Source organism: Hipposideros armiger, unplaced genomic scaffold, assembly GCF_001890085.2.
Source record: "Hipposideros armiger isolate ML-2016 unplaced genomic scaffold, ASM189008v1 scaffold_523, whole genome shotgun sequence".
NCBI lineage: Eukaryota > Metazoa > Chordata > Mammalia > Chiroptera > Hipposideridae > Hipposideros > Hipposideros armiger.
Genome location: NW_017731873.1, coordinates 813,495 through 836,337, shown reverse-complemented (window position 1 = coordinate 836,337; position 22,843 = coordinate 813,495). Strand labels below are relative to the sequence as shown.

Here is a 22,843-nt window from a genome sequence, read left to right as displayed (position 1 = left end):
GAATATCAATTTTAGACAGCACAGGTAACTTTTACAATAACATATTGGGAACAAGTGTCATATGTGGGATTAAAATTCAGGTCATCCTGCTCTGTTTCGTTTATTATGGTAGGAAGTAAAGAATGAAATTAGTTCCACCTGAGGTGGGTGGTATAGGAAAGCTTGTGCCAAGAAGTAGGTGTTGGGTTAAGAGGACTTAAGATCCATGACTGGGACTGTGTGTTTTAAGCAGATGATTGGAGCAGGCGAACTAAGGTAAACTGGGCAGGATCCCAACTCCAAAGTGAAGAATATGAATTTGGTGCAGATTACAGGAGGCATCCTACTTTGGTTAAGAGCACAGGCTCTGGAGGCAACTCCTCCAACACCCCTTCAAATCCTAACTCTTGGGCAATTTACAAAATCTCCCTGTTTCTCAACTGTACAATAGGGTTAATAATAGTACCTGCCTAATAGGGTTGTGGAGATGTTGAATGAAATTTAGTGTAAAATACCTTGAGGAGTGCCTGGAACACTAAACGTTAGCTATGATGATGATGAGGGGGAAGGAGGATGAGTGTTGATTTGAGAAGAGTGTTGACAAAATCTGCTTCCTTCGAACCCTGCAGACCTGATTCATGAGACCACTTGATGGGCACTCCATTCAGCCCGTTAAATTTAATCTTGAGAGGTGCCAACAGGAGAAGTCAGTGCTGTTACAATGTGACATTGTGGTTGTCAAGAAACACCTCTGTTGTCCTATTGTTTAAAATGGAACACAAAACCTACCCAGCATCCACCCTTTTGCTTTCATGAGCTAATAGATTTTTGAAGGGATAGGAAAAATTTCAATTGCAAATTCACTATCATACACCAACTGTATACAATAGTGGTTCAATCATATAAAGGGAAATCAAAAGCTTCATTTTGAACAAAGCCATAGAAACAAAGTACTATTAAGCACGTGGTTGCACAAATAATGTAGAAGATACAGTTCTTACTCTCTAAGTATTTATTATCTAAAACCAAAAATATATTAAGCATCCTTCTTTACAAATATAAGTGGTTAGGAAATGGAGATTAGAGGAATCTTTATTCACACATCAAATGAAAGGAAAAAAGGCAACATTTATTCATGCTAGGCCACTGGACAATGCTTTTAAGGGACAAAACTGCTGGAACATTCCTAACTAATAGCCATCTTAAATTCATAGATTTATCCCTTCACTATATATTTATTGAACACCTGTTATCCCTCAGACACAGTTCTAGGTACAGAGGATAAAGTGAAGAGAAAACTGGATGGAGCTCACATGGAAGAGAGAAAGTGCTCAATGAACTTAGTGACAGACATTTTTTCTCTTTCCTCTGAAAAGCATGGGATGTTCAGAACACCACAACAGGTGCTCAAACCACCTCCCAACCCCACTTAGATTTTCTGTCACCTCCTGCAACATATCTTGCTTGTAGTGCTGAGTCAGCCAAGGACACATGTCCTGCTCCTTGTTGAGTTAATCTCCCCTCCAAGTCAGTGGTTCAAATTCAGCAACTTTTCAGAGGGGAGTCTGAGCAGTACCAACAGAAAAATTCACTTAGTTTTCCTTTGCTCATAATTCTGTCAATGATCAGTGAGACAGATTGACAATTAGATCATATCCGGGCAATACTATTCGGGCACATATCTGATTATCATATGCCATCCTGTTTACGAAGGTGTCTACTCAAATAAAGACCAGGGTGTGCATGGGCAATTTATAGATTGTCCCCCTTAGTTCCTATTTCTTTTATATTCCCCCAGCACACAAAAGTTCTTAAAAGTTGTGGAAATATGAGAAAAAAAAGAAACAAGTAATCTGATATTTAATCTACGTAAAATTCTGAATTTGTATTTTTCTCTGCTCTTAATAAGACATTTTTTAAAAAGAAAAGTCTGAACATAGTTCATGTTTAATCCAGGAGTCCTCTGATGTTACAGGCTTATTTAATGCTGTGTGACATTCCATTATCCTTAACCGCTCTGTATAGCCACACCCCCACTCCCACCTTTATCATTTCTGCAGAATTTTTAGACATTATGTCTTATAATTTGCAGTGGTATTTTATTTGATTTCATGACCAATTTAATGACTTTAAAACATTTGGCTCCTTGCTTTCTAGTTTGGAAACACCAAGGAAGTAACACTATTCCAGGAAGCTATTTTTTATAAAAAGTTGTGGTAGTTGTATGGAACATAATATTGAGAGCTGGTGTTTATTACCTCCTTCATTTCAGGGCAGGCAGCTTGACATCGGCATGCCATATAATCTAAGTGAACCGGTGAGTAATCGCTTCTACTGGTAAGAACTTTACAGTGTTTACATTGATAAAAAGGGAACAATGGTCAGGTTTTATTACAATAAGAGTAACTCCTAAGTAAAACCTCATTCAGTTGTCCCAGCTGGAAGAAGGACAATCGAAAATAGTGATAAATCTGAATTACAGAATATTCAAAAATGAAATCAGGGACAGTGTATTGAAGTGGAAAGAGCACAGGACCAATTCAAGTCCATGATTTTGATTCTCTGTAGCTGTGTGGCTTTGGGCAAATTACTTACTATTTCTGAGACTTAGTTTTATTATGTACCTGGGAAGGTTGGATTGGATATAGTCTTCAATGTTTCTTCTAACAATTACATTTATGGTTTTATTACTTTTCTGCACCTGTGTCCATTTATTCAACAAGTGTTTAGTGACATAAAGCGTAAGTATGAATCAGGCGCTGTGCTAGTTAATAGAGACTTAACAATGAATAAAATACTCGTAAGGTGTCTGTTTTAAAGGACTCTCAACCTTGTGAGAAAGACAGAAGACAGACACATACATCAAACCATGACCAGACAGCATCCTGAGAGCCAGAATAGTGGTGTGGACGAGGGGAAAGAGAATACACAAGAGGAAAAACACCTCAGGTGTCTACCTGACCTTTGAACTAAAACTAGAAAGATGAAGAGTTTTCCAGAAGGCCTAGAAGGGGAAGGGTATACCAGTCAGAGGGAGCCTTTTGTGCCAAGATGTGAAGGTTTGAGGTAGCCTAACTTGTTCAGGAAGGTATGAGCACTTCAGCTTGCTTGGAAAATGGGGTATGTGTGTGGAGGGTGGGGAGATGGAAGATGAGGTTGTCAAGTTAGGTGGGGCCAGATCGTGGAGGGCTCCGTAGACCATGTTGGTAATTTGGTTGCATTTACACACAGAATTTCAGGTAAGAGAAGGGTGTGTTTAGGTTTTTAAATGGATCATTCCAAATGTGGAAACAAGAGAGGTCCCTCAAGAGGCTGTTGGCAAGTGGTTGTGGGCACAGAAGAAAAGCAGGGCAGTGAGTGGGTGAGGAACTCAGATGGATTTCAGCTAATGAAGAGGTGAGTCAATAGGCTTTGGTGATGGGTTGTCCCGGGGGGACCAGTTAAATGAAGGAAAGAGAAGGCGCCCTGATTCCTGGCTCAGGCAGCTCAGAAGACTGTAATAGCATATTAATAGGAAATTAAGAAAAAGAGCAAATTGAGGGGTAGAGAGTGAGGAATTCAATATTTCACATGCTGAATTTGCAGTGTGTGTAGGGACTCAAATAGAGATGTCTAATGAGCAACCGGAAATCTGGGTCTGGAGCTCAGGAAGGAGCCTCAGGCTGAGGTTTAAATTTCGGGGTTACCGGCACCTAGGATGCCTGAAGTTGAGGGAGTGGATGAGCTCACTCGTAGAGTACTTGAAGAGCAATTAAAGAACAAGCTGAGGGTAGGACACAAACCCAAAAGGGTTGGGAAGAGGAAAAAAGAGACAGCAAAAAAGAAGGAACTGAGAGGAAGGGGAACGGGGATGCAGGTGTCACTGTGGCCTGGGGCAAGAATGGTCTATAGAACTGCAGACACGGACAGATCGAGTAAGGCAAGAGGAAATGGGCCGAGTCTGTCCAATGGGAGGCCGGGGAGCTTTGGGTTTTCAGGGCAACTATGGGGCAAAAACAGGCTAGTGGGCAGCAGGCTTCCCAAACTATCCACGTGTTTGGGTTTTGATATGCTGCCTTCTGGTTGACTCCCAGCTTTGAGTTTTGCTTGTCATGGGAGGCCGCCCCATGGTTTGATGCCACGCTCTCCTAGACTTTACCTGCTGCCAACCAACCAGTGGACAATGTGCTCCCTGAAGGCTGGACATTCTCTGGGTTCTCAGCCTGCCCAGCCCAAGCTGACCTCCACTTAGCACCCCTGCCGTCCTGCAGTGAGCCACACTAAGCTCTGCTCTGTCTGTAGAAGGGACAGCTCTGCTTAGAATCCTGAAGGTTCTGATCCTTTTGAGGCCACAGTTTCCTAGGTAGATTTCTATTTCTAAAACACTTCTTGTTACTACGTTGCATTTTCAGGTGACAAAAAAGTCACACCTCTTCGGTCACCGCTGCCTCTTATTGTCTCTTGCAGTGCATCCAAGGATGTCATTTTTGGAACTCTTTAGATCAGGAAAACTGTGCTTTAAAGTGTGTAAGTATTAACTATTTTTCTGTTTTAATATTAATTTTTTTCCTCAGGAGAAAAGTTATCTAAGAGGATCCCCAGTTGAATTTCCACTGTCTTTCAATTAGTTAGCTAGACTCTAAAGGGAAAGCATGACAGGCTGAGTCACATGTAGTGATGGGGAATACATTGAGATCAACACTGTTAATGCAACTGGAGACCAAGGGAGGTTAACTCAAACCATGAAACCCAGGGATGCCCAATTGCTCCAAACTAGAAAGGCCTTTTAGTAGAATGTTGTTATATTTCCTAGTCCTGCACTTGTCAAAATTTAATATGCAATCAACTGGGGATCTTGTTAAAGTGCAGATTCTGATTCAGTATGTCTTGGGTGCGGCCTGAGATTCTGCACTTTTAACAGGCTCCTAGGTGATGCAATGCTGGTGGTCTCTAGACCCTTTGGAGAGCAGGCCCCAAAATCATGTTCTAAGTTTCTCTGCAGGGAACATGGTGACGATCTAATCCAGAGGTCATAAGCACCTAGGTTTACTCCGCTTTATGTAGGAATACATCTGCCAATACTTCATTTTTCACTTTTTTTAAAAAAGATTTTTATTGGGGAATTGGGGGGATGGGAACAGAGGTGGGGAATTGGGGGAAGGGGAACAGACAAGTTGCTGTCATTTTGTTCTTCAGTCTAGTTGTGGAGGACGTTGCTTCACTGGCCCAAGTTGGCACCATCATTGCGCTCTTCCCGGGCGAGGCAGATCAGTCGCCGGTTTCTGGATGGCCGCTCACTGCGGCTGCTGGCCGCTCACGCTGGCTGCTCACGCTGGCTGCTGGCTACACACGGTAGCCCATGGCAACCCACTGCAGCAGGGGCTGCAGCCTACACCGTCACCGGCTACTCACAGCAGTCCAGCTCCAGGTTGAGCTGTTGTTCAGCATCTTAGCTGTGGAGGGCAGTGTCACTGGCCCTCATATGTGGGATCCGAACCGGGGCCCTCTGGCATCCCAAGCGAGTTCTTAACCAACGCGCCACTCGGCCGGCCCCATTTTTCACTTTTAATTTATCTTGGCTTTGTCCCTTAGTATGTGACTTAGTTAAGGTACTTGACCTTTTGATCCTTTACTTTCCTTGTCAATAAATTAGGATAATAATTGAATCTTCCTTCTAAGGATAGCACCGGATACTGTCATTCCTCGATCTCATGGATAAGAATTTTATAATTTAAGAGTGGGTTGCCTTGTTTAAATTGTTTTGTTTAGGTCAGAGATTAAATCAGTAAGGATCACGGTAATGTTGGGTAATGTCTTTTTCTATTAATGACTCAAATTGTAGCATTGAGATTTACATAAGGACATTAGCCTATCCTCATAGCTTTTCTTTACAGTATGTCCTCACAGATCTCTGCATAGGTGTTACACATGCCCACTCTCATGTTTATGACTATGTACTTCATAGAACGGAAATTACCAAAAGGTGGGGCAGGTGCTATCTGGACCTTGAAACCATTATACAGTCAAAAAACATTTTTACGTCTCCTTGGTGGCACTTTTTACAAATTGCAATTTAAATCATTATTTGTCTTGTTGTATGTTTAAATATCTTTTGCCCTGACATGTAAGCCCATCAGGGCAGGATGCTGTCTTTTCTGTTCACAGTGCATCTCCTGCACTGGACACAGTGAGGGGCAGATGTACAGGTGCTCAGACAACGCTCGCTGAGGGAGTGGACGGGAGCACCACTTGTTGTCAGAAGCAGTCCAGAAAACAGAGTGGACACTGGAGGGGCCATTCCGGGCAGCAGACCGGCTGGCTTTTCCTAGTGGTGGTTTTGATTTCAAGTTCTGTCTTCCCTGGGCATCTGCCAACACCCCCTCATTCTCTAACCTGGTTCAACTAACAGGTTGACTGAGGTTGTCTAGTAGACGTCACGCTCCACCATTTTTCCAGTAATGCAAACAACACAATTTTGGTGGCTGTTCCCTCAGGGGCCTATCTGGACAGAAGGCCCTGCTCCGTGCTCCCTTGCTTTGGATTGATTTTATTGGTTGTTTGTCAATGGTGGGATAAGAAATTGATTTGGAAAAAAAATGAATTTGAAGAAATAAATGACATTCAGATTATGAAATGTATAGCAAAATCTCATTAAAATTATTTATAGCTTTGAAGATTTTAAATAGTTTTTCTTTCCCTTTTTTTTTCTATGCAGAATGATACCTACGCCACAGTTTGTGAGGTAAGTTGGCTATCACTTACAACAAGGATGTCATTAAACCCATGTCTTTATCTCTTGTTAAAAAAAGAATGAAGAAACCTGAGTCATTCTCAGCACACAGAAACATTCTTCCTGAGAGTATGTACTCTGGTCTAAAAATGACTGGGTAATTCCATTTTGGCATGAACGTTTGCTGTGTTTTATATTTCTATGTGCATATATGTCATGCATATATAAATGTATACAGATGGGTATATGTACATACACATTCATATATACACACATATATTGCTCTAATCTGGTTCGAAAGGTTCACATTCCTGAAGCCTGAGCAGGGGAGGGTGATGGTGAGAGCAGAAGCAACCCGTCTAGGGACAACCTTATCTTTGCTGATTCCATTTTCTTACCCATAAAGCATATGCTCTATCGTTAACTACAATGCATTAGAAGAAAAACAAGTTAGTTGCAATTTTCTTCCTTATTGAGCAAACCTCTTTGACAGCATTTTGAAATGCAGCTTGTTTTTCTTTCCTGCTGTGATCGTGAGGGACCTCATGCTGACTCTGGCTGCCGCAGTTCCCTCTCACTCCCCACCGCCAGGGCCCCCCCACGCCCCCTCGCCTCCAGAATGACCCTAGGATTTTGATATTTTCCTACTCAGTCTTCTTGAACTGAACTTACCTGTCCTGGATTCCATACCCTTCAGAGTTTTTTTTTAGATTATTTGACAATAGGTATTTATCATAAAACTACTTTATTTGTATATACAATCTATGTTGTAATCTATTCACATATCCTGGAAACCAGAGCACACAGCTATGCTGTCTTGCCAGAGGAAGGAGTCCACGTTAGGGAAATAGGAAAATGCCTTCTTTCATAGAAAATAAAAATAAAACCAAGAAAATTACATTGGAATGTTTTCTCAACAGTCTGTGGTTACTCTGTACCTGAGTGAATTTTTTTCCCCTTGGGAGTGAATGGTGGTGAGCTTTGGCCAAAAAGAGATAAAACACAAGCTACCAACGTCCCCTGGCTCCTCTCCCTCATCTCGCCGCCCTCTTCCTTTTTCTGTGCTGGCCACGTTGGCCTTTTCCTCTTCTCCGAATGTACGAGGCATGTTCTCGCCTCAAGGCTTTTGTCCTTTCCTGGATCTTCGCAAGCCCAGCTCCTCCTGATCACCTGGGTCTTGCCCGGAGGGTCACCTCTGTGTGGTTCTTTCTGATCCCACTAACTAAAGTAAGTCTCCTTCCTGCCTCATCATGCCTTATGCCTTTCACTTGCTTTATTTTCTCCATAGCACTTTTCATAATCTAAACATATTTTTAAAATATGCTACTCTGCTGTTGTCTACTTATTCCCTCCTAAGAGAACGTAGATTCCATGAAGACATCTTGCTCATTGCCATATGCTTAGAGCCTGAAACAGTGCTTGGCACATAAAGGGTATCAATAAGTGCTTTTTGAATGAATGAGTTTTTAGAAAATGAAGCCGCAATTGAAATGGAGAGGCTGCACTAGAGGCATCCCAGGAGGGTGGTGGGCATGTCCTCCTTGTGTTAGAGGATAAGAAACACCGACAGCATGTGTGCAATCTGGGAAACACAAAGTGGCACCAGAGGGATGATGACAAAGATGGCTTTACTATTGTAAAAATGAGAGTATGGATGGGAACAGAGACACCAGGCTGGCATAGCCCCTGGGAAGTATGAACTGGGCTTCCGCAGTGGGGATGGAGGCGCAGTAGCTTGGATATGTTGTATAAATGCCCCATTCAGAGGCTTTGGGCTTAAATTATGTGAATTTCTTAAATCCAACCATCTTCAGATTCTCTTTAGGCAACTCAAGCTTGAGAAACACTGGATTACTTCATTTGAAGTCTAATATTGTTTAGGCTGGAGAGGGAGGGACAGAGGGAGAGAGAGAGAGAGAGAGAGAGAGGGAAACTTAAATATTGCTAAAAGAATTTATCGCAAATGTTCTCACCACAAAAAAGAAAATGGAAATGTTGTGATGAGATGGAGGTGTTAGGTAATGCTATAATGGTAATCATTTTGCAATATATAAATGTATCAAATCAACACATTGTACACCTTAAACTTACCCAATGTTATGCATATATTATATCTCAATAAATCTGGAAAAAACCAAGCTTCATAAAAGTAAGCAAAACAAAACATTTAAATGCTTAGATCAGAATTTTAACTATTTTCTCCTGAAAAAAATGCAGGCAAAAAAGGCCCACTCCAATAGTCAGAACTACTTATATTTCCATGTAAACATTATTCCATCCCCTTTCTTCTTCCTCAATTTTCTTTCTTGAAAAAAAAAATCCCACGTTACATGATAATTTTCTTGCCACTTGGTTTATTTATTCTCTGCAGTTGGTGAATGGGTTGAATGTATTTTACTGAAACCTGAAAAGAAGATGTGAAAAGTACGCTAAACCCTTAAATTAAATAATCCCGAGCCCAAACTGAGTTGTTTAAATTAATCCTTAACTAAGCAAACCTGGGCTTATCAGTGTCCACTTCCTTTGTGCGCACAGATCAAACATTGGACAGCGAGTATTTGCAAATCACAGCTCTCTATCTGGGATGTCGAAGGGAAATGAACTGTGCCATGGTTTCCACTATTATGAGAAACAATGACATGTTGTCCTAGGTATTATAATTATAAATTCAGCAAGAATAGGAAGATTGATCATGATTGTGTTGTAGTTTTACAATGTGCCTTTTCTCCAAGTTAAAAAAATTTTTTTTCTTAGCTAATGTTAATGCATCTATTAAGAGTTGCAGGAAATTTGTGTCTTGGTCATCAAAATGTTTGGTTAATGAGATAAAGTGTTAATCATTATTACATTTTTGTAGACCTTAAAAATTTAACATTGATATTAAGATAGCCATTGAAAGTTCGCTTCCTATAAAGTTTGTAGTCATTTTTTAATTTTTCAAGGAAGGCATGGATATATGAAATAAATGTAATTTTAAGATAGAGTTTTAGGTTATTAGCACACCAGAACTTTGACTAGGATGGCAAACATATAATTGCATTGTTGAGCTCAGTGTTTTTTCACACTGTGGGGTAACACCCATTAGAGGGTCATGAAATCAAGGTAGTGAATAAAGAGTCACAATAAACAAAAATAGAATAGAATAGAATAGAATAGAATAGAATAGAATAGAATAGAATAGAATAGATAAAAGTGCATCACAGGTACAGGATTTCTTTTAGAAATGAACATGTTTTAACATTAGATTGTAGTGATGACTGCTTTATTCTCTGAATATACTAAAAAAACACTGGAATGTATGATTTAGATGGATGAATTTTATGATATGTAAAATATATCTCAATAAAACTATTTTAAAAAGGAAAAAGAAAAGTACTATTTCAAGAATTTCCCTCACTCCCCTCCCTCCACCTCCAACATGTATGCATGTCCTAAGTTGTTTTGTAACATGTAATTTGGAATTTGGGACATGGTAAAAAATGTTTGAAAGGTGCTGTTCTAATGCCACTTGAAAATGGGAATTTTAAGTATTACACTTGAAATAATTGAGATACAAGTATACTTACGTATCAGGCATTCAGTGTTCAAAATTTGGTGAAACTTATCAGCCAAAACAGTACAAAGGCTGCACCGACTGACGTGTTACCTGTCTCCCATAGCGAGAATCCTGTGAGATCGGCTGCAGCAGTTCTGAAGGTGCATATGAAGAGGAAGTGAGAGGTAGGCAGACACATACGACTATTGCCGAAAATAATTCACACCACTCTAGGGACCTGTGCTTATGTAAGGATAATGAGCCACGTCTAAAATTATCTAGACTTCTATATCTCAGTACTATCTATCTATCTATCTATCTATCTATCTATCATCTAATCTATATTTCAATAATTTCATACGTGGAAGCAATTTTCAGACAGACTCAGTGGAACTTCTTTCAGAGCAAAATAGGGGAAACAGATGACTGATGTTTAGAACTTGAGATTTGGCCTTCAGTTCAGTAGATGCAATGACTTCTATCTTAATGAGAGAGACAAATGTGAATCCTGAGCTAACTTGATGTCAGGAAATGCCACTGTTTTAATTATAATAGCTAATAATGTATTGAAATGCAAAACATTGTTATTTATTAGGTATTTATGAATCAAGAATTGTTCTAAGTAATTTATAGGTATTAGCTTTTTTGTTCTCAGAGATATAAATACTATTAACATCTTCATTTCATGGATAAGAAAAATGAGTCACAAGTGTAAATATTTGCTTGGGGTTGCATAGCTAGGGAAGAGTGTAACTTGAATTAAAACCCAGTTATCTCATTCCAGAGCCTCTTCTTATCCACTCTGCTATGCGCTGTATTAAAAGTAGTATATAGTTCAGTTTAGCTTCTCTTTCTCATCTGGTTCACCTTTGTCTTGATATTATAGAGTAAACCTATGTTATCTCTGTTTTTCTATATGCATCATTATGGCTTTGAAATGTGTCTTTTTTTAGCTATGAAATTTACACTTACTTGTACTTATAAAACTCTTCTGCTCAGTTCTCAAGTTACATCTTTTCTGATGCTTTATGGTTCTTTCTTACTCTGCACCATTGGACTCCTCTTCAAGGTATCCCACAGCATATTCCAATCCCTGCTATTAAGTATTTCACAGCCTAAAAGGTTAAACGTGGAACTGTGCTTTCCTTGTATTGTTATAGTAGCCAGAAATGAACCACGAATAGAAGAACCAGCAGAGAAGGGTTGTGCTAAGCCTCTCTGTAATCTAGACCTTCAGATGACAATGGCTTTATTTTTTTTCTGGGTCACAGAGTATTCTAGTATGGACTTTAATTAGCCCAGATTCAGTATCTATAGTAATTAGAATTGTGCCAACTTTTAGAAGAGTGAGATCATTGGTGTTTGTATTTAGCCATTTTAAGCTCCATATAAAAATTTGCCATGTTTTCTCACCCAGAGTAGTGATTCTTTTTCTATAAAAGAAAGCTTATCCTCTAAGTTCAAGCAAGAATGCCTGCTTTGCCACTTTTATTCAACATAGTACTGGAAGTGCTAGCCAGAGCAATTAGACAAGAAAAAGTCACCCGAATTTGATAGATCTAATAAAAGGCATCTGAATTTGAAAGGAAGAAGTAAAATTATATTTGCTGATGATATAATAGAAATGTTATAGAAACATTTCTTATGTGTAGAAAACCCTAAAGATACCACAAAAAGATCTGTTGAACTAATAAACAACTTCAGCAAAGTAGCGTAATTTAAAGTCAATACTCGAAAATCAAATTGCATTTTTATACACTAATAATAAACATTCTGAAAAGGAAATTAAGAAACCAATTCCATTTACAATAGCACCAAAAAGAATAAAATGCTTAAGAATTAACTTAACCAAGGAGGTAAATGACCTACCTGTAAAATAAAATCTACAAAACATTTCTAAAACAAATAAGATTAAATAAATGGAAAGACATCCCATATTTATGGATTGAAATACAGCATTGTTGAGATGCCAATAGTAACAAAGTTATCTACAGATTTAATGCAATCCTATAAAAATCCTAAAGACAGTCATTGCAGAAATGGAGAGACCCAACATAAAATTCATATTGGATCTCAAGGGACCACAAATCCTGAAAAGAAGAACAAAGCTGGAGAACTCACATTTCCTGATTTCAAACTTACTACAAAGCTATAGTAATCAAAACACTGTGGTGTTGGCATAAAGGCAAACATATAGATCAATGGATTAGAAATAGAGAGTTCAGAAATAAATCCTTGTGTGTATATATATATATATATATATATAGTCAAACAATTTTCAGCAAGGATGCCAAGACCATTCAATGGGGAAAAGATAGTCTTTTCAACAAATGGTGCGGGGGAAACTGTATCTCCTCATGCAAAAGAATAAAGTTAAACCTTTATATAACATCATATACAAAAATTAAATCAAAATGGATCAATGATAGAAATGTAAGACTTAAAACTCTAACTCTTAGAAGAAAACAGGGCAAAATCTTTACAACAATGGACTTGGCAATTTCTTGTATATGACACAAAAGGCACAGGCAACAAGAGAAAAAAACAGACCAATTGGACTTCATGAAAATTAAAAATTTTTATGCCTAGAAAGTCACTATTGACATAGTACAAAAAAACAAAGCAAAACAAACAAACAAAAACAACCAATAGAATGGGAGAAAATACTTTCAAATGCTATATCTGAGAAGGGCTTATTAACCAAAATATATAGAGAACTCCTAAAACTCAACAACAATAAAAAAGAAACATTCCAATTAAAAAATGGGCAAGTGACTTAAATAGATGTTTCCCCAAAGAAGATATAAAAATGATGAAAAGATGCTCAACATCACTAATTATTAGGGAAATGAAAATCAAAACTACAATGAAATACCACTTCATACCCACACACACACACAAAAAATGAAATAAAAGTGTTGAAGAGGAATCGGAGAAATTGGAACGCTGTGCACTGTTGGTGGGAATGTAAAATAGTATAGCCACCATGGAAAACAGGATCATAGTTCCTTGAAAAATTAAAGCTAGAATGACCATATGATCCAGCAATTCCACTTTTGGGTATATCCTCAAAAGAATTAAAAGCAGGGTTATGAAGAGGTATTTATGCACCCATATTATACATCCATATTGAATTTATAAAAGCTAAAACATGGAAGCAGCCCAAATGTCCACTGAAGGATGAATGAATAAGCAAAATGCAATATGAGTGTATATATACAATGGAATATTATTCAGACTTAAAAAGGAAAGAAATTCTGACATATGCTATAGCATGAGTAAACCTTGAGGTCGTTATATTAAGTGAAATAAGCCATTTACAAAAAGACAAATATGGTTTGATCCCACTTAGAATAGTTAAAATTATAGAGACAAAAAGTAGAATGGCGGTTGCTAGGCGGAAGGGAAAGAAGAATGGGGAGTTATTGTTTAATGGGTCCAGTTTCAGTTTTGCAAGATGAAAAGAATTCTGAAGATGGTGGTAGTGATGTTTGCACAATATAAATATACTTAATACCGCTGATCTGTATACTTAAAAATGGTTAAGAAAGTAAACTGTGTCATGTTTGTTTTACCACTATAAAAAAATTGGAGAAAGGCAGGGGGTACAAAACAAAACAAAAGATGGGGAGAGGGGGGAAAGCAAGCTGAAGCAATAAATTAGTCATGGTTTTGGAAAATAGGAAAAGTAAAGTAAAATAATTTCATCCCCGTGGTATATACCATTCAGAAGCCTAGCTCCTAGATCTGTGCCTGGGGAAGTATCACCAAACACCCATGAAACAGGGCTGGCCAAGTGGTTCAGTTGGTTAAGAGCTCACTCAAGAGTGCAAGCTCTAAGTAACAGGGTCACTGGTTCGATTCCCAAGTTGAGTTGCCAACAGGTGGCAAGACGGCTCTGTTAAAAAAAAACACACAAAAAAAACCCTCTGAAACAATTGTAATGTTACTAATGCTTAGAAATCACAAAACATTTTACAATACAAGACAGCTGAATATAAAATCCTTTCGAGTACAATTACTTGCACATATAAAAATAATTTGCTGACACGATGGACAATAACAGCAGAATTATAGCATAAAATAAAAAAAATTTTTAAAAAGTCCTGGGATTCATGTCTGGGGCAAAGCATGGTTCTAGCAGCCACCCCTCTATAAAGACGTGATATTGCAAGAGAAAACCCGACAGTCTCAAAAACACTTCATGTTGCTGGCCTGTTTAAAAAAAAAGGAAAAAAAAGAAAAAAAAGACTATCTTCAGAGATAACAGTGAATTCTATGGGGGAAAATACTGCCCAACTGACTGACTGATTTTAAAAAATAAACCAAGTGAATGTGTGCATCACTTATTCCGGTGAGTTACCCTGGCAAAGATGTAGTTGTAACAAGGAGAGCACTGTATAAAACGGGCATCCTCCTGCTTGGACAGAGAGGGCTGCAGGGTGAATGAAATCTTGTTTCCTCTGCAGAGAATTCAGACCTCCCCACTGCTCCCTTTGCTTCTTCCATTGGAAGCCAGAGTGTGACATTACGATGGAAACATGCCAATATTCCTGGGATAAAATACATCATTCAGTGGAAATATGCACAGCTTCAGGGGAGCTGGACTTACACTGAGGTATGAAAATCTGTCTATGTACTTAAACATAGACTTTCCCCCCAAGTTATTAAAAGTGCCAAATTATTACATATAATTATAGGTATAAAGACATTCTGGGGAAGATTCAGGCATGAAATGAGTGGTTGGATTAGATGAATTTAATCTCTGTTACTCTGTAACATGTTAATGCTAAACCCTTTATTTTTGAGGAAAATATATTATTCCTTCAGCACAGTATCGCATGACCAACTGCTCGTATTATTGGTCATTATCTGCCATCCCATTTAAAGCGATTCCAACTAGGATGGAGGGCAGGGAGGTCATCAGGATTATTCCTTTTAGGAAAGCATGAGCCAGTTCGGAGAAAAATGGTCCCAAGACACCAAGTATATTAACATAGAAAAATTAAAGTAAAGCACTGCGATAAGTGCCAAATAACTGAATCCATAATTTTGCAGTTTTGAAGAAGGAAAGACTTTTTGTGTGAATTATGCAGGCTGATGTCTGTATGGCTCAGCTGTAAACTCCAGGCCTCCATTTCATCTGGTTTTGCGGGCCCTGGGTCACCCCATAGCCAAAAGGCCACCCATTGTCTATAAATTAGCCTGTGGAGTAACAATGTACCGTAATTTGTCTATAACCGCTGACTATTGATCTCTCATTGATCTAGGCCGTGTCCAAGCTCTCATATGTGGTAGAAGCCCTGCATCCATTCACTGAATATATTTTTCGAGTGGTTTGGATTGTCACAGCCCAGCTGCAGCTGTGTTCTCCCCCGAGTCCCAGTTACAGGACTCATCCTTACGGAGGTATGGCGTGCGCACGTTGCTTATGAAATAAACAGATGATGCTAAAGCTTTGGTTTAGCTGGTTTTTACTTTAAACAATGAAATAAATGTATTCCTTCATTAATTGATCCATTCAACAACTGAGTACTTAACTATGTGCCAAGTAGTGTTCTAGGCACTTACCCTACCTCTATGATCAAAACAAAAATCCCTTGCTCTTGTGGAGCTCACATTTTGGTGGAAGAGAAATTAAGCAGTAAGCATAATAAATAAGAAAGGTATGTGTAAGTGGGAAGGTCCTGCGCATGGTGGTGAAGGGAACATTTTAAGCGGAGTCTGTCCTTGAGGGAATTGGAAAAGGGAGTCCGGGGGGAAATAGATTCAGGTTGCAGTACTAAAGAAGGGGGTCAGAATAAGTCTCAGTAAGCAGTTACCAGTTACGGAAGGTTTTAAAGTGGAGGAGTGGTTGCACCATATGCTCCTTAAAAGGCTAGTTTTGGCAACTACGCATAGAATGGATTGAGGGAACGAGGAAGATTGGAAAGGAGAGGTAGCAAGACCACCTGGGAGGTTATTATAATACTTGAACATTTTATCTGAGATGGTTAAAAAAATAGTACATATATTGGAGAACTTTTCTGATTTCTGCTTTTGAAGATGTGGCCTCCATACCAGGAAAAGGATTCAAGCCTGAAGCCTTTCAGGAAGGTGAATGCCTGGGGCAGACACCTGGGGGGAATTGTCAGGGGCTCATCCTCAGCGTTAGCTGAGGGGACCTGGGAGGACGTACTCCAGGCTGGATGGTAGATGTCCCCCACCCCTCAACTGTGTGCAGAAACCCTCAGATTAAAGTAGGCCTTAGATCTAAGGAAGCAGAGCTAGACAGCTGGTGAAGTTGGTTGGGGCATTTTCCCCCTTCCTGATTAGTGCCTTCTTCTCGCTTATTAGTTTTTAGGGTATACGTGGCCACCTTGCTGATTACTCCCTGACCATCCTTAGAACCTCAGGTCAGACACTAGCTTGGGGCCATGTTTAAAATTTTCCAGATCACGGTAGAATACATTATCCTTCCTTGTTCAGAGTGATGCCTCATGTACTTCAAGAGTGCTGGAGAGACACCATGGTCCAGGGTTCATGGCTAGTCAAATCAAAATAATGAAAAAACCCCACAAATTTTGCTTTCCATGACTGGACCTTTCTCCTGGATGCAAGCCCACATACCCTCCCTGTGTTCCAGTCCCCGTACTCGATGGCCTTTCCATGGGTAACATCTCACGCTTCCATTCTGTCTCACTTTTCTAGCCACATCAAAACTTACAAAGTTATCTGTTTTGTGTTCCATTGCCTCATGGCCTTATTCTCTTTTAGCTATGAGGATATATGATATTAGATGATATAAGTGCCTTTAATTGGGGCCCTTAAGAAAATAATTTTTTAAGTACAATGGTTTTAGGCAGAGAATACCTTGCCTAACCTGACCAGCTCTTCAAGGAGGATTTTTGTGGAGGACATTTAGATAATAATCACATGTCACCATGATGGTGGCATCTAATTTGCTTGAAGTGGAGCAGATCATGGTTAGGCATGAACCCTAATGAATTAGGTTTTCTGATGTAATTCTGTGGGAGATGATCCCTACTTCCCTCTTCACCGAGGGGACTCAGTTTAAGGAATAGCAGGCTGATGCAATGATGTTCACGTTTTCCAAACATTAGTCTGAGAGTTGAGGAGGAATTGTATCAGAGGAGAGCTGAGAGATGAATTAAGAGGCCTTTTAAAAACTCATTCAGTGTAAGTGCTGAACTATCTCATTTCTCCCAACTCTAACAAGTCAGGGATGATGCAGAGCATTTGCCGAAAGTGTTCAGGAGAGAAGTCTACTAAAGAGCAAAGTGACATCAAAGTATGTCTTTCTATGGAAAGAGAAAGTAAAAGAGTGGTTTCAGGGCGTGGGAGGTTTGCAAAGTAAGTGAAGACATGGATGGAAGACAGGTTGTTAGATAATTTGTTTTCCTTCCTGTTCTTTGCCATTTAGGTAGCTTCTAAAGTCTATGAGTGGATGTTTAACTAATTAATGCATGCTTCTTTAATTCTTTGCAAAGAAAGGAGTGTAGCTAAAGCACAGTAGCCTGGATTCCACAGGACCTTGGGAACTGGGGGAAGGAAGGCATAGTCTGGGTCAGCAGAGCTGATGCCAGCAAAAGTGAAGCAGCCTGTTCTAATTTGTGCTTATCTGAACCCATATCTTCAACTGGAATTAGTCAGGCTACAGAACTCTGTCCAGAGAACAGGCTGCAGGACTTAATTCTTTCCAATCCTGTTAATCATTGACTCCAGTTTTGTTACAGATTCTCTTTTTCCCAGCTTCCACCCCACATTCAATTCCATTAAGTCTCTGGAGAGTTTTGACAACTTTTTTTCTAGAACATTTATCCTGTTTGCATACTTTCACATTTGATTTTATTTCATAAATTAGAAATGAGGAAAGTAACATTTGAAAGTGTCCCTTAGGAAAGAAGCTAACTGGTAAGATTTAGAGAGCAAGAGCTGTAGCTCATAGCTATCTTGTCATCTCTCTATCACTTATTTTGGATATTAATAAAACAATATTTCAGTCATGTTAGCTCTTCAAAAGATAAGACTTTTTTCTATCCTATTTAAAAACGTAAGCCCTGTACATATTTCTGCTCACTATGTCACCATTATCTCTTCTAGTTCCTGAAACTGCTCCAGTCATTAGAAATATTGAGAGCTCAAGTCCTGACACTGTGGAAGTCAGCTGGGCTCCACCCCAGTTCCCAGGTGGACCTATTTTGGGTTATAACTTAAGGCTGATCAGCAAAAGTCAAAAATTAGATTCAGGAACGCAGAGAACCAGTTTCCAGTTTTACTCTACTCTGGCAAATACCACCTACAGGTAAGAATTAAGTGGTGCAAGGAAAATATAACCAGCATGACTGTAGGCATGATAATTATTTAAACAATATGGCCAAAAAATAGCTTAAATGTATTTTGAAAATTCCCATTCACTCTGTACTGTTGGGATGAAGTCATTGTGCTTTTCCTGAAGTTTGCTTGCTTGTTGCTTTACACCATTCTAAGCAAAAACAGTCTCAAGTATTTCTTTTATATTTAGAGAATCCGTATAAATATGGGCTAATAAAGACATCATAAACACCATGAATATCAGTTCTTTATTTGATCCAACATGAAAAAATAAAGAAGTGAAATTCTGTTAATGCTATTTTTTATTAACCATTAAGGAGATTATTTTATTATTGCTAGCTTTTCTAGCATTTACCAAGACCGGTTAAATTAGGGTAGGAATGGAGGTCATGCAGATAGCAGAGTTCAGTTTTTGACCTCCATGACCCTGAGTTGTTCTATGGGGAATGCAAACAAGGATGTGATTGATAGTCATTTTAGTGCCCAAAAGTGGCACCAAGTAGCTAAATACATGCATTGTCACATCATCATTTAAATAGAAACGTTGCTCCTTCTATTTTTATCTCTTTTCACACCATGCCATGTGAAACACATCTCTCCACATTGTTTTTGGAATAGGTTTTCTATTGCAGCAGTAAATGAAGTTGGTGAGGGGCCAGACGCAGAATCTAGTATTACCACTTCATCCCCAGCAGGTATGGCCCAAGGATGCTCTTCTGTTTCATGGAACTGAGGGGTTGGCAAGGGTGGTGTCAGATCTCAGAGTCCTGGGTCACGTGGAGTTCCTCTAGACCCCACCTCTTCTGCACAAAGGAACAGTCTTTTGAGTATTTAGTATGCTTTCAATTTGACAAATAGAAGTAAGTTGTTAGATCGGAAGTTTTCACATTAGAATTTAGGAAGTTAAAAATTAAAATGAAAATAATTTAGGGATTTAAAAAAAAGTGGCCTCAAGCAAATCCTTGATTTGAATTGAAATCACTAGTGATTCTGACTCACATACTTAGGTACTACTTAGAATCTTTCTGCCCTAACCCTCACTTTATATTGTGTATTGTCATTTTATGCATATCAGATATCTTTTCTTCCAGTCTCTTTAAGGTTTTTAAATATATTGGGACTTAGTAATTTACATTTTACCATTTTGAATATTCAGTCTGCCAAATTAGCTTTTGTTATTATTTTATGAGTACCATCCTTTTGGGTTTTGGCATTTTAACAATTGCCTTGAAAGGTTGAATACTTACTGCATGATGCCTATGTGAGCAAAATAATAAATGAAAATGCTTTCTAAGAAATGCCAGAAATGTTCGGGGGAAAGTAGTAAAAGAGTTTTGAAAGATTCAGAATTCTAGGAGTCCGTTTTCTATTTTCACCAGAACTGCATCTGCTGACCCCTTACCTTAATCTGCACACACCTATGCCAACGTGTACTGAATATCAACTATCACCAGCCTTTGTGGTTTTTTTTTTTTTTTGGCTGTTTCTAGACTCCAGGGAAGGAGAGGTATTTTTGCTATGCAAACAACATGTCCAAAGGTCAAGTTAAATATAGGGCAGGCTTAAGGTTGTTATTGTGATTATTGCATCAAATTTATTAATTGCCCTAACAGTGTTCACCGGCACACACTTATCAGTCTCCAGTTGAATAGGACATCAAGCAGAGTTCCGCAGTCCTTACAGTTCATTCCTCCAAGGACTTTTCTCCTGCTTCAAAGGGAGGGATACTGAAGACAAAATGAAGACCACCAATTTCTATCTATCTGTGCACTATGCAACAACTCAATCTGGCTTGGGCTGGACCACCTCTACCAAGCAGTCAGATTCTCATGGCTGAGGATAATGAGCTGAGTTCTATCTAACTGGGGCACGCTGTTGAGAATGACGATACCTCATGTGATGCTATTTTGAGGGCATGTAGGGGCACATACACATACAACCTATTTGATTGACATTGTCCTCCCTACCCCAATCATAGGATAATGTGATCTATACTGAAGTTGAAATACCTCAGTGCCTTCAGAGAAAATCTGACAAACCTCTTTCAAGTGCTAGTCCTCTTGCTTTGGAGGGTGGTATTGATCTTTTTGTGTGCATATGGTTGGTCTGTCTGTAAATCATGTTGTTGTTTCAGTTCAAGAAGAGGAACAGTGGCTCTTTTTATCCAGAAAAAGTTCTCTTCGAAAGAGATCTTTAAAACATTTAGTAGATGAAGCACAGTGCTTTCAGTCAGATGCTACACACCATAATATTACAGGTCAGTATAAGAGAAAAGTACTTCCTTAGTGTGAAAAGAAATATCCAGGTTGACGTCTATATTAATCTCTTTATTAAAAATTAAAGAAATAAATTATCTTTCATGTAAGTTTGTTGTCCGGTATTATATAATAATGCACTTGTATTTGAATGGCTTTTCTAGGAATATCAGTTAACATCCCCTTGCAAGTTGTTTATTTCTCTGAAGGAGCTCTCATATGGGTGAAGGAGGCTGCCAACATGTCTGATGTATCTGATCTGAGAATTTTTTACACAGGATCAGGATTAATTTCTTCCATCTCCATAGACTGGCTTTATCAGAGAATGTATTTCATCATGGATGAACTGGTCAGTCTGAGAATTTAAAGTGAATAACCGGACACACACATTCATATGCATATTTTGGTATATTTACAAAAAAACATAATTCTTTCATTCAATAAATGCTTATTGATTATTTACTATGTTTTAGACACTAGGTTAGCAATGAATCATAAATCTGGTCTATAGAGGAGGGTCTACACTTTACCTAGTAGTAGTCCTGACCTACCATTAAAAAATCATCTTTATTTGTGATTTTTCAGATCCATGAGTTTATACTAATGATAATTCACCTTTCATAAGATAGTGGTGGTACATGCGTTATCACTAGCTAAGACTGCCGATCATGATCAAAATAGGTTGCAAGCATTATAAATTATATAATAACCAGAGGTAACTTTAGTAGGTCTCTGAAAATACAGTATTAATGAAATCTTTGAGGAGACACAGTCTTGATGTGTTTCAAGTTTCCTTCTTTGAGAGGGACAGGCTTATACAATCACTATGGCTGGACGCTTGGACACAGCTTAAATATTAACAATAGCTGAGTGCCTTCACAAGCCTGAAAAATAGGCACCTGTATTTCATTGATGCCAATAAGATAATAAACTCATCAGGATATAGGATATAAAACTGACTTTCAAGGGCATTTTTTATGTTTTCAAAAAGTGCTCCGTGACTAGCACAATTGTAAGCACAGAGCAGATGCTCAAGAAATACAAGTTCACTAAATTGAATGTAGACAGACACTAATCTTACTGATGTAATTTTGATTCTTTAGGTACATGTCTGTGACTTAGAGAACTGCTCAAACATTGAGGAAATTACTCCTCCCTCAATTATTGCACCTCAAAAAATTGTGGTTGATTCGTACAACGGGTAAGTATTAACCTTGTTGTGTTATCATCCATTGGCAAAGATATTTGGGGAAAGTTGGCTTGCTCACAGTACCAGATCATCAGTACCACATCACAGTACCAGATGAGCCAACCTATTTATCTCATTTCAATTTTAATTAAATCCAAGCAAAGTTTTCATTCTGTAGAGCCATGAGGAAACTGCCTTCAAACTTGATCCACAACTTCTCCAGTTAGGTAGTTTTCCCTCTCTCATTCACAGTAAAATATGGTATGTGAGAAAGACCTCTTGTCTGGGACTTCAGGGACTTGGGTTGTATTACTGGATTTGTCACTATTTTATGGCATGACTCAAGGACACATTGCCTCCTCAGCGCTCCCAGTGAGAGAGAAGCCAGTCCTGCCTGTTTCCACCTTTCATTGTACCCTTTCTTTTGCTGAGCAGTTCAGTGCCAGTTCATTTCTCTGGTTTGGTTCTCACACCTATCAAGAGACTGATTTAGGGAGAATGCTGCCAGCATCCACTTTAGGAGACAGGAATTGATGGTTAATACCAAGTACAAACTTTCCATTATTATTTCCCCCCTACTACAAATGAAGTGGACACACTTTAGTTCAGCTGCTAAATTGCAGTAGCAATTAACTTCATGTCTGTGACCTTTGTTTTATCCATCGTTAAGGGGAGACAATAGTACTTACCAGCTGGGTTATTCTGAGGGTGGACGAAGGTGTTCACTGTGAATGTATTTTGTAATCTGAATGCATGTAAGTGTGAAGGCTAAAAACACAGGAATTTATTTTGGGGTTATTTTCTTAAATATGAGCAGATAATACAGGTTAGTAACAAATAAG

General features: G+C 38.8%; 1 protein-coding gene across 5 annotated transcripts in view; it reads left to right on the top strand.

Annotated features, from left to right (window-relative positions):
• ROS1 (ROS proto-oncogene 1, receptor tyrosine kinase) overlaps positions 1–22,843 on the top strand; it is a 99,203-nt gene that overhangs the window by 4,683 nt on the left and 71,677 nt on the right. For 3 of the 5 annotated variants that reach the window (XM_019668301.1, XM_019668300.1, XM_019668303.1), the window contains 11 exons: positions 2,252–2,296; positions 4,426–4,485; positions 6,674–6,700; positions 10,348–10,408; positions 14,693–14,841; positions 15,494–15,632; positions 18,327–18,528; positions 19,176–19,252; positions 20,692–20,814; positions 20,977–21,161; positions 21,916–22,013. In XM_019668301.1, coding sequence (XP_019523846.1) covers positions 2,252–2,296; positions 4,426–4,485; positions 6,674–6,700; positions 10,348–10,408; positions 14,693–14,841; positions 15,494–15,632; positions 18,327–18,528; positions 19,176–19,252; positions 20,692–20,814; positions 20,977–21,161; positions 21,916–22,013 — 1,166 coding nt within the window. Of the gene's footprint in view, positions 1–2,251; positions 2,297–4,425; positions 4,486–6,673; positions 6,701–10,347; positions 10,409–14,692; positions 14,842–15,493; positions 15,633–18,326; positions 18,529–19,175; positions 19,253–20,691; positions 20,815–20,976; positions 21,162–21,915; positions 22,014–22,843 lie in introns of those variants that run through there. The other 2 variants (XM_019668302.1, XM_019668304.1) reach the window with 2 other exon arrangements.